The 12,244-nt window shown below is 41.3% G+C and overlaps 2 protein-coding genes across 11 annotated transcripts in view; one reads left to right on the top strand and one right to left on the bottom strand.

Moving 5' to 3' along the window:
• The window catches only part of HADHB (hydroxyacyl-CoA dehydrogenase trifunctional multienzyme complex subunit beta), a 30,099-nt gene extending 22,052 nt beyond the window's left edge, over positions 1-8,047 (bottom strand). For 2 of the 10 annotated variants that reach the window (XM_024998284.2, XM_010810174.3), the window contains exons 1-4: positions 7,996-8,047; positions 7,432-7,496; positions 1,570-1,644; positions 1,417-1,461 (exon numbers count right to left, since the gene is read on the bottom strand). In XM_024998284.2, the coding sequence (XP_024854052.1) occupies positions 1,417-1,461; positions 1,570-1,644; positions 7,432-7,441 (130 nt within the window). In that variant the 5' untranslated portion in view covers positions 7,442-7,496; positions 7,996-8,047. 10 annotated transcript variants of the gene reach the window in all.
• Positions 8,048-8,346: 299 nt separating this feature from the next.
• The window catches only part of HADHA (hydroxyacyl-CoA dehydrogenase trifunctional multienzyme complex subunit alpha), a 42,284-nt gene continuing 38,386 nt past the window's right edge, over positions 8,347-12,244 (top strand). Inside the window, exon 1 of the mRNA NM_174335.3 lies at positions 8,347-8,448. Coding sequence (NP_776760.2) covers positions 8,382-8,448 — 67 coding nt within the window. The 5' untranslated portion in view covers positions 8,347-8,381. The remainder of the gene's footprint in view (positions 8,449-12,244) is intronic.

Below are 12,244 nucleotides of genomic sequence, written 5' to 3' on the forward strand. Positions count from 1 at the left end.
AATGCCAGAAAAATGGTATTTAACGTGGTATTCAATGTGACTTTCTCCCAGCTGGCAAGAAACAGATCTATCTGTGTGACTGCAATAAGAATTTCTGAGTAAACATTAGAATTAGGTGAAATGTGAAATGAGATGGAAAGGAATTATTATTATTCTTTGTGAGGTTAATACATATCTATATTCTAGTTAGAGTTTAGAAGCCAAAGAAAATATATTTTTTATATGACAACATGAAACTTTTCTGGGTGGGATTAAATAACAGACCCCTGGGAATACACTATATGTAAAACAATATAAAATATCATCTTGTATTTCCACTGAATTTACAGATTTCAAAGTGTTTGAGATATCTTAATAACTACTTGAGGTTAACATGGCTAAAATTATTATTCTTTGTTAGATAAAAAACTATAAAGCAGGGAAATGACATGATGAGTTGAAGGTCAAACTGCCCAGAAAGAAGTAGAACTGAATCAAAGCAGAGTTCTTCTGAATCTTGGTAAGGTATTTTTTTTAATTAAGTGATTATCCAGGTAGAAATACCACAACAAGACCAAAATCAGAAGTCATAGATCAATATAGGACCCAGGCAAGTGAATATACAAAACTACTGCAGGTTCTACAAAAGTATGTATTCAACAGTGAAGAAGCCTAATCCGCTGGGTTTACCAAGGGTCTAAAAGACCATATAGTATCAACAAATTTCTTTTTTCACTTCATATTGACTAAACAACCTTCTTTTATTAACTAGTCACACCTATTTCAGGTATGCATCCTCTTGCACATGCACTAAGATGATACTCAGTAACAGAAGCCTGTCACTGAAAGTGTAAAAAGTTAACTTTTGGCTTCACAATCATTTTTAGGACTGGGGCTTCCCTGGTGGCTTAGCGGGAAAGACTCCACCTGCCAATGCAGGAGACACTGGTTAGATCCCTGGGTCAGAAAGAGCCCCTGGAGGAGGAAATGGCAACCCACTCCATTATTCTTGCCTGGGACAATCCCATGGACAAAGGAGCCTGGTGAGCTACAACCTGAGGCCACAAAGAGTTGGACATGAGTGACTCGCACACATGCATCTTTAGGACTGACAGCCCATAGCTGAGTAAACTAACCAGAACCTGAGCAAACTAACAAAGAACAAATGAACAAACACAGAACCTCAGTGACTCCATAGGCTCCAGATCCCAGAAAGAAGCCTCCTGCCAACATCCTCAAGCCACCTTACACCATGCACTATCATTACTGATTGGTCCTGTATTGTTTTAATTTGAAGGCAACAGTGATGTTCTTATCGATCATAAAAAGGGGAGAGTTAGAAAATTAGTTTTTGTTTTTATTCAAAATTCACAAATCTAGATCCTATAATCTAACTTTTAAATCAGAAATATTTTTATTTTTTACAAATTACTGTACCTGCGGCAGCTTGTAGCTGGGAGGAACTGCTCAGAGGTCTCATACCTGGAAGACAAAATCAAGTGTTTACAAAAAGCAGTACAATTCCATGTTTGCACAAGATGCTTACACATTCAAGTCTAATCTTAAAAACAAAGAACAAATGAAACTTACAAAATCTGAGGGCCCATTTTGATGTATTGGGAAGATTTTTTAAAGTGTAAGTCAAGAGGGAAATCATTCTGAAATCTGAAAAAGAAAACAAAAAGACTTTCTGGGTTATTTGAACAACCTGCAGTTTAAACTGTAGGCTATGATCTCTGATATCTCACCCATGGGTTACTATAAAATACTTAAAAATTTACTCTATTACCAACTACCTTTCCCCTAATATTATAGCTATGTAGACATAGCTTTCATAACATGCAAACCACTAATCTAATCATTAATTCTCATAAGGACCTGTGAAGTAAGCATGATTATTGTACTTTTTGTGAGATTAGAAACTGAAGTATACAGGAATTGAGTAACTAGTAAGAGGCAGAGCTATGATTTGAAGCCAGACAGTCTAGTCCAGCAGTATTCTTGGCTGGAGAATCCCATGACAGAGGAACCTGGTGGGCTATAGTCCAGAGGATCACGAAGAGTTGGACATGACTGAAGTGACTGAGCACGCACGCATGCTAGCTCCAGAGGTTATGTTTTTCTCTAGGGTCAAAGGGGTACAGACTATTCGATAGGATCAGGAAGCCACCAGTGTGACTTTCCTGATTTTGATGCTTGTATTGTGATGATGTAGAATGCCTTGTGTAATATTTGTATTTGAAGGGGATATACACTAAAGAATTCAAAGTATCACTTCTTACCTGATATAAGAAAAAAAGTTCATATACTACACTTGCTACTTTTTTATAAGCTTGATATTATTTCAAAATAATAAAAATACAAAACTCCTACATATTAAAACATATTTAAAATATATTAAAACATTTTCCTAAATTCCTCATAATGAGTTCCTATGAAACAGTAAGAAAAAAATGGGCAAACGATATGAACAAAGTGTTCATGGAAATGGAAACACAAATGGCTCTTAGATACATGTTCAATCTCACTCATAAAAGAAATACAAATTACAGCCACAGAGAGGTATACCATTTGACTTAGAGGTCTGACATTCACTGTGTGGTAGAGGCTGCACAAACAGGCTCTCTCATATATTGCTGCTGAGAGTATAAACTGCTGCACCTCCACAGGTACATTCCTATGGAGGCCAATTTGGCAATTAACTGTCAAAAAATTACAACTACACCTAACTTCTGATCAGTAACTCCACTTCTCTGAATTTTTATTTACATGGTTGGTCAGTGTAAACAAAGAATACATCAGAAGTGATGCTGCTGCTAAGTCACTTTAGTCGTGTCCGACTCTGCGTGACCCCATAGATGGCAGCCCACCAGGCTCCCCCATCCCTGGGATTCTCCAGGCAAGAACACTGGAGTGGGTTGCCATTTCCTTCTCCAATGCATGAAAGTGAAAAGTGAAAGTGAAGTCGCTCAGTCGTGTCCGACTCTTAGCGACCCCATGGACTGCAGCCTACCAGGCTCCTCCGTCCATGGGATTTTCCATGCAAGAGTACTGGAGTGGGGTGCCATTGCCTTCTCTGAGACGTCACTTTTTAGATTCGGCTGTAAGAGATCCTGCAGTTCCCATCTTGGTCTGTCTCTCAGATAACTCGCTCCAGGAGAAGGCAGCTGGCATGTCAGGAACAGCCCCACAAAGAGGCTCTCATGATGAGGCAGGAGGATGACAACTCCTGTCAACAGTCATGTGAGTGAGCTTGGAAGTGGATCCTCTAGCACAGACAAGTTTTCGGATGACTACAAGCCTGGACAACATTCTGAATGCAACCTCATGAGAAACTCAAAGCCAGAACAACCCAGCCAAGTCACTCCAGATTCCTGGCCCTCAGAAACTGTATGAGATAACAAATTTTTATTGTTTTAAGCTACTAAATTTTGGAGTAATTTGTTACACAACAATTGTTTGTTGTTCAGTCACTAAGTCATGTCTGACTCTTTGAGATCCCATGAACTGCAGCATGCCATTCTTCCCCATCCTTCACAACGTCTCAGAGTTTGCTCAAATTCATGTCTGTTGAGTCGAGGATGTTATCTAATCTCATCTCATCCTCTGCCACCCTCTTCTTTTGCCTTCAATCTTTCCCAGCATCAGGCTCTTTTTCAATGAATGGGCTCTTCCCACTAGATGGCCAAAGTATTAGAGCTTCAGCATCCAATGAAAATTCCTTCCGATGAATATTCAGGGTTGATTTCCTTTAGGATTGACTGGTTTGATCTCCCCGCAGTCCAAGGAACTCTCAGGAGTCTTCTCTAGCACCGCAATTCGAAAGCATTAATTCTTTGGTGCTCAGCCTTCTTTGTGGTCCAACTCTATACAGCAATAGCTAATATAAAAGCCTTATTTAATTTCTCTTAGGTCTTCATAGGCTAAAAAGAGATGTCCTGTGGCTTCCAAAAAGAAAAAAAAATCACGTTTATCAAATATATGGATTGAAAAGAGGAGTCCAACCTCTCACCAGCTCACCAGCTTGTATATGTTCAACGACTCTGGCCAGGAATACACAAACTGGCCCATGAGATGAGGACCACTTTATCCAGAAGCAACATTTGATGCCATTTGAGTCTGGAATACAAGTCTCCTTCAGTTCAGTTCAGTTCAGTCACTCAGTCGTGTCCGACTCTTTGCGACCCCATGAATCCCAGCACGCCAGGCCTCCCTGTCCATCACCAACTCCCGGAGTTCACTCAGACTCACGTCCATCGAAGTCAGTGATGCCATCCAGCCATCTCATCCTCGGACCTCCCCTTCTCCTCCTGCCCCCAATCCCTCCCTGCATCAGAGTCTTTTCCAATGAGTCAACTCTTCACATGAGGTGGCCAAAGTACTGGAGTTTCAGCTTTAGCATCATTCCTTCCAAAGAAATCCCAGGGCTGATCTCCTTCAGAATGGACTGGTTGGATCTCCTTGCAGTCCAAGGGACTCTCAAGAGTCTTCTCCAACACCACAGTTCAAAAGCATCAATTCTTCGGCACTCAGCCTTCTTCACAGTTCAACTCTCACATCCATACATGACCACAGGAAAAACCATAGCCTTGACTAGACGGACCTTTGTTGGCAAAGTAATGTCTCTGCTTTTGAATATGCTATCTAGGTTGGTCATAACTTTCCTTCCAAGGAGTAAGAGTCTTTTAATTTCATGGCTGCAGTCACCATCTGCAGTGATTTTAGAAACTGGTCAATCTAATCACACTAGGACCACAGCCTTGTCTAACTCAATGAAACTAAGCCATGCCCGTGGGGCAATCCAAGACGGGCGGGTCATGGTGTAGAGATCTGACAGAATGTGGTCCACTGGAGAAGGGAATGGCAAACCACTTCAGTATTCTTTCCTTGAGAACCCCATGAACTGTATGAAAAGGCAAAATGATAGGATACTGAAAGAGGAACTCCCCAGGTCAGTAGGTGCCCAATACGCTACTGGAGATCAGTGGAGAAATAACTCCAGAAAGAATGAAGGGATAGAGCCAGAGCAAAAACAATACCCAGCTGTGGATGTGACTGGTGATAGAAGCAAGGTCCGATGCTGTAAAGAGCAATATTGCATAGGAACCTGGAATGTCAGGTCCATGAATCAAGGCAAATTGGAAGTGGTCAAACAAGAGATGGCAAGAGTGAATGTCGACATTCTAGGAATCAGCGAACTAAAATGGACTGGAATGGGTGAATTTAACTCAGATGACCATTATATCTACTACTGCAGGCAGGAATCCTTCAGAAGAAATGGAGTAGCCATCATGGTCAACAAAAGAGTCCGAAATGCAGTACTTATATGCAATCTCAAAAATGACAGAATGATCTCTGTTCGTTTCCAAGGCAAACCATTCAATATCACAGTAATCCAAGTCTATGCTCCAACCAGTAACACTGAAGAAGCTGAACGGTTCTATGAAGACCTACAAGACCTTTTAGAACTAACACCCAAAAGAGATGTCCTTTTCATTATAGGAGACTGGAATGCAAAAGTAGGAAGTAAAGAAACACCTGGAGTAACAGGCAAATTTGGCCTTGGAATATGGAATGAAGCAGGGCAAAGACTGATAGAGTTTTGCCAAGAAAATGCACTGGTCATAGCAAACAAGTCTCCTTAAGTAAAGCTTATTTTGAAATAAAATTCATGAAAACAGTCAAGAAAATAAAAAAAGGGACACCTTGCTCTAACAGATATCAAAACTTTCTACAAAGCACCAGGAATTAAACAGTGCTGAACCTAAAGGAAATCAGTCCTGAATACTCATTTGAAGTACTGATCCTGAAACTCCAATACTTTGGCCACCTGATGCCAAGAACTGACTCATTGGAAAAGACCCTGATGCTGGGAAAGATTGAAGGCAGGAGGAGAAGGGGACGACAGAGGATGAGATTGTTGGATGGCATCACCAATTCAATGGATATGAGTTTGAGTAAGCTCCAGGAATTGGTGATGGACAGGGAAGCGTGCTGCAGTCCATGAGGTTGCAAAGAGTCAGACACGACTCAGCAACTGCACTGAACTGAATCAACAGAACAGGATGTAGTAAGTTCAGAAGCATACTCATGTGTATGAGAACTTAGTATATAATAAAGAAAACATTTCAAATAAGTGGGAGAAAGATGACTTACTCAATAGATTTTCTGGGGAAATGTCTAACCACTTGGAAAAAAATTAGATCCATAGCTCACACTGTATGTACAAATTACAGATGGATTAATCTAAATAAATACTTTTTAACCTGCTACAAGAAAATATCAGAGAATATTTTTATAATCTTAAATGGGGAAAGGTTTCCAACATATGGGATGACACCCAGAGGCCATAATGGAAAGTAACTAAAAAATCTGATTAAATAAGCATTTAAAATATCTACACAGTAAAAGATACTAAAATAAAGTTAAAAGGCTAACAATAGATTCAGAGAAAACATTTGTAACATGGAAAACAAGGGGTTAAAACTCATATTCCATAAAGAGTTATACTTGTGCTCGCTATTAGTATCAGTAGGTGATGGTATAAAGGTCTTTAGTTCCCCTTTATGAAAGCTACAATGAGAAAAATAGCATTTCTGTCCTTGATGGAGCTTATGATTTTGCTCAGAGTACAAGAAACAAAAAAGTCAGAGAGTCAAACAGTGACCTAAATCAGGGGCTGGCAAACTACAACCCATGGGCCTCTAGCTAATATAGATTTCACATTTTTAAAGAGTTGTAGAGCAAAATAAAACAAAGAATATATGGCAGAGATCAATGTGGGTTATAAAGCCTAAACTATTTACTACCTGGCCCTTTACAGAAAAAGTTTGCCATTCCTGATCTAAACAATAAGTACTACACTGAATTAAATGAAAAAGCATTGCATGGGCAGGACAAGCTTTGAACTGTAAAAACCTTATAAGTTGGAGGGCCTTTGTTGAACATCAAGAATCCTTTCTTGTAAATTAAGAGGTCACTGCTCATCCAGATTCTGCTTAACGTGCTCAGTGATGGAAGACTCACCATTTGACTTGAGCTTTAAACAGAAACCTCTCTTCTTCCCATACTCCTCAATTCAGTCTCAACTTCCCTGCCATTTCCCCCTGCCTCTTCCTTCTCCCTCTCCTGAGGAACAATCTGGTGAAAAGTGGCACAAATTTATGCCCGAATCTGGCTCTGCCACCTAGCAAGTAATTTATATAAATCACCATGCCCCCCAAACTTTACCTACAAAACGTTAAGTAACAATTTGGGGATCGTGCGGATTAAATGAGATGGCGGTGAAACGACCTAGAGGGTCCTCAACATCACTTTTTGGAATCAATTAATTTATTCCAGGGCTCAAGCGTCTCTCTCCAGCACAAAAACAGCTATCATGTAGTGCAGAGCTCTTGACTAGAAGTTAGTAGACACAGGCTACCACCTGTGGCCATGGGTAAACTGACTCACTCTGATTCATGGGCTTCACCGATGCAGTGAAGGAGATGAAAGACCAGATGATCTTCGGTTCCCTCCTGAATGAGAAAATTATCTTGAGCCTTGGCTGTCGGAGCCGGACACAGGAATGCCTCAGTTCCTCTGACAATCGAGTTCCAAAAAAGCCACACAACCGAGATTCACCCTCGAAAGCTTTATAAAAGGGGTAATACTCCTGGCCCTGTTGCGATTCTCAATAGCCGCCGACCTGCCTACAGGCAAAATAGGGGTTACAACACCACTGGAACACAGGCCAGCGCTTTTAACCGACACACACACACACAAATTAGTTAACTTGCGGTGATAAATTAAAAGGCATAGGCGACATCGTTGCTCGGAGCTACAGACAGAACGCTAGGCCAAATTACTGCCCAAACTGCACTCGTACCGGAGACCCGGACTGAGAAACTTCCTTCCGCTCCCTCGAACTCCAGGGAGTGGAGGCCAGGCGGCCGGGGGCACAGGCGTAGCAGGCGGGAAACTGAGGACCCCGCCGGAGAAAGGGCAGGCGGTAGCCGAGCGCACGTCCCTTCTCACCTTAGGTCTCGTCGGCTGAGTCTCCAGCTGCAGGCAAGGCTCCCGCCCGTATGACAGGACCCGACGGGTACCAAGAGGCGGGGCCTCACAGGCTTCCCTGCCTGCCCGCCGGCTGCCTGACTGGAAAATCCGGAAAGCTGTCCTCTCTGAGCTTTCTTCCTTCCCTGCGAAGAAAGTGTCCTTTGTTTTCGGCTAACGGGGCGTTAGCCGGAAGCGAAGGGCAAGGTTAAGGAGCCGGCGGCAACTCGCCATCGGGGTTTCAGTCGCGGGTTTTCAGTCAGGCAGTACGTCGGGCGCCTGGGCAATGCCAGCCTGAGGGAAGAAAAGTCCTCTACTCGGCTGCCATCACTTGAAGGGCTTTCCACTTTCGTCCGCTCCCGCTCAAGATGGTGGCCTCTCGAGCAATTGGCAGCCTCAGCCGCTTTACTGCCTCCAGGACGCTCCGTTGCTCAGGTGAGGCCTGGTTGAAGGCACCCCACGGCCCCGGGACAGAACTGCGGAGACCCGGGAGCCGCGTCTCCCCATGGCTGCCACCTCCCTGCCGCGGCCCTGGATGAGGGGGAGTGATGCTGCTCTGAGACCCGGTCTCATTCCCTGGCGCAGCGACTGACATTTTCTCTCTCGTTTTGAGTCCTGCAGCTGTTTCAGGCTTCGTAGCCCCTAACGTCTCTGAGTCTTGTCCACCCGGTCTGGCATTTTCCGCAGGTCTCCTCTTAGTTTCTTTAATGATGGCCTTGAACCTGTCCCTACTGGATTGGGAGGACTAAGAGAACAAGGACAGTCCAATCTGTCACATCTTCGTGCTTCACTGCACCTTGCCTGTAACGGGGAGCATCTTATTTACTTCTTGTATGAAATTAACCAGTCTTGCAAATGACTGCCATTCCCTGCGCTTTTCCCTCACAACCTTTTACCTTTTACCACACTGGGTGGATGCAGTCCATGGGGTCGCTAAGAGTCGGACACGACTGAGCGACTTCACTTTCACGCATTGGAGAAGAAAATGGCAACCCACTCCAGTATTCTTGCCTGGAGAATCCCAGGGATGGGGGAGCCTGGTGGGCTGCCGTCTATGGGGTCGCACAGAGTCGGACACGACTGAAGTGACTTAGCAGTAGCACGCTTCAACAGGAAGCTGAACTTTTGCAGCTCCAGTAATTCCAGTGTGAATGTATAATATGTAGAATTTCAAGAGGCAGATTCTGCAACTTTCCAGAAGAAGCACTTTAAAAAGAAATGCAGATACCTTGTATCTTAAAGAACAAGATGTTAGATAATTTTACCAACTATTTCTACCCTTGTTTCTGACTATACCCAGTTAGCTTGCATTAGCTGTATTGTCTTTTTCTCTTCAAACTGGCAGTGAAAGAATTAAAGTGGGTGCTTGTGGAAAATTAAGCATTTTCCTTCTGTCTGAAATCTGTAAGGTGAAATGTGACTGTTTGTTGCATGTTGTACTTAATATCGGTTACTTAATTAGAAATATAATTTATAAAATGCCTTCCTCCTTCTGAATCACTGTATGCTGTTTTTAGAGGCGTTCCTTTACTGTAAGGGACTAATTTTGAATGTTTGAACCTTTTCTGCTTTGTTATTTTGACCAATGTTTTTAGTCTCCACGGGACTGCTCTGTATGTGTGTGCATACCTGTCATAACACTACAGAAAATTGAAATGTTGCAAAGATTGGGGGAAAGGGTTAAGCAAAAAATAATCACCCTTTCTCTTACTACTCACATACCTACAGTTAGTATTCAGTCATGTTACCTGACAGTTTGATTGTTTTCCACATTTTTGGTTTAACACTTTAAAATTATCAGATGTATATTTTTGAACTTCCGTTTCATTGATTTTAAGGTAATGCAATTAAAAGCATTAGATTTGGAGTGTGACTTCTCAGTTTCAATCTGGCTCTGCCTTTTACCCACTGGTGACCTTACCCTTTGGTGACCTTGGGCAAGTCATTTCTATGTCTGTTTTCTCTTTTGTGAAATGGGGAATAATACCATCTTGTGAGCTTTAAAGGGCGTATTTTAGGTGTAAAGCAATTTTTCATGGAGTAAGTGCTATTATTATTAATAAATATTAGCTATTATTAACTCTTCCCTGCCCTGAAGAATTATGATTTTATATATCTGAGACTTTTTTAAAGTAATTTTTACATTGTGCATGTGTGATAAAGTTACAAGCTTACTTTTTCTATGTTTTTTGTATAGAAATATAGATACACATATGTGTATCTATATTTTGCATTCTGTTTTAACCTGTAAGAAAATATGGCTGAGGGGAAAGATAAATTGGGGGATTGGTACTGACATACACATGCTACTATATGTAAAACAGATAACTAATAAGAACCTGCTATAAAGCCCAGGGAACTCAGTACTCTGTAGTGACCTATATGGGAATAGAATCTAAAAAAGAGTGGATACATGTATGTGTATAACTGATTTCTTTGTTGTACAGCAGAAACTAAGACAATATTGTGTTGATAAATCAACTGTACTCTAATAAAAATTAATTTAAAATTTCTTAAAGAAAATATGACTTATTAGTTATTGCCCCTTTTAGTAACAATGTATAAATTTTGAAAAAAAAAAAGGCCTAGACAGTGAATTTAAAATTACTTGCATACTTGGATTGCCATTTAGACTGAAAAGACTAACACTAATTAAAAGTCTGTGCCTAGGTAGTGCCAGACTTTTAATGAGACTATGATATTTAATGATGGATGATTAAAATTCTTCACACTGATTTGTACTTCTTGAAGTTTTAACCCATTCCTGCATGAGTGCTATAATTCTGAGTATGACTATCAAATGAAGATCACATCTTGATCAAAATATCTTAATTCCCACTCTTATTCTCTACCCCCCACTCCTATTCTAATCCAAATTCCTAATTACATAAGTAGTAGAACAATTTCTCAGGTAATGAATTGAAGGCAGATATCTTAGCAGATGGTGTATATTTAAATTTGACTCTTACTTACATAATCCTGTCCCTTCACCAGGACTAGATATTGAGAAAAACTGTTAATTGTTAACAACCATAGTAACACGTTCATATTTGAAATATGTATCAGCATAATCCAGCTCTCTCCACTGCTATAGTATTAGGTCTTGTAGGTATCTTCTTGAGTTAAAATGATTAAAAAGTAGAGTAAAGGGTTCTCTCTCTTTTGCTGGTGTGGGAAATATGGGTGAAAGTTCACCCAGCTGCTCTGAAGTAAGCTTTCCTAGTTAGGTTAGTGAGTAAGGCTGTATTCTGAAAACAAAGCTACCCTGTATTTCAACTTAATTTAGTTTATTGTGATTTGGAATTGTTTTCCAGTTCAGATATGGTTGTATATTTGGTGATTTTTCTCTTTTTTTTAATCTCTTGATTTAGTGTATGTCTCTATGGGTGTGGGGCAGGGGGTGGCGCAAAGGCAAGTTGTCTCCGATATTTAGTCTTCAGAATTACAACCCTTGTCCCTCCACCTGCTCTATTTTCTTTTTTTTCTTAGGTGCGTATCTTCTAACATATTTACGTTTCTTGTCTTTTGTCTATCTTTCCACCTCACCTCTCCCACCCTGCATCCCTAATCAATTCACATTCACTAATTCAGTTTACCCTGTTCTAGTTATAATTGCTTATTACCTGGTTTCTCCCCCACAGAATGTTTAGTTTATTGGCAAACTCTCTTTTCATGCCAAACCTATTTTCACCTCCTCCACAGAGACAGGGATTTTTACCTTGCTGCTCACTCTGGGTGCCTGGAGCAGTTCTGTTAGACTGCACTAGACTTTAGTTGCACAATGAATGACTCCGAGATGATGTTGGAGGAGATTGCAATTTACTTGAGGGAAACAGCTGCTACAGATGCAATGATTAGAGAACCAAACAGTGAGTAATAAAGATAAAAATTGGGGCAGGGAAGGGAAAGATTGTCGTAGGCAGAATCTCAAAATAAGGCTTTGTGAAACTGCAATACTGTGGTGCTGGAGAAGACTCTTGAGAGTCCCTTGACTGCAAGGAGATCCAACCAGTCCATCCTAAAGGAGACTGGTCCTGGGTGTTCATTGGAAGGACTGATGTTGAAGCTGAAACTCCAATCCTTTGGCCACCTGATGAGAAGAGTTGACTCATTTGAAAAGACCCTGATGCTGGGAAAGATTGAAGGCAGGAGGAGAAGGGGACGACAGAGGATGAGATGGTTGGATGGCATTACCGACTCAATGGACATGGGTTTGGGTGAACTCCGGGAG

This window comes from Bos taurus, chromosome 11 (genome assembly GCF_002263795.3).
Source record: "Bos taurus isolate L1 Dominette 01449 registration number 42190680 breed Hereford chromosome 11, ARS-UCD2.0, whole genome shotgun sequence".
Classification (NCBI taxonomy): domain Eukaryota; kingdom Metazoa; phylum Chordata; class Mammalia; order Artiodactyla; family Bovidae; genus Bos; species Bos taurus.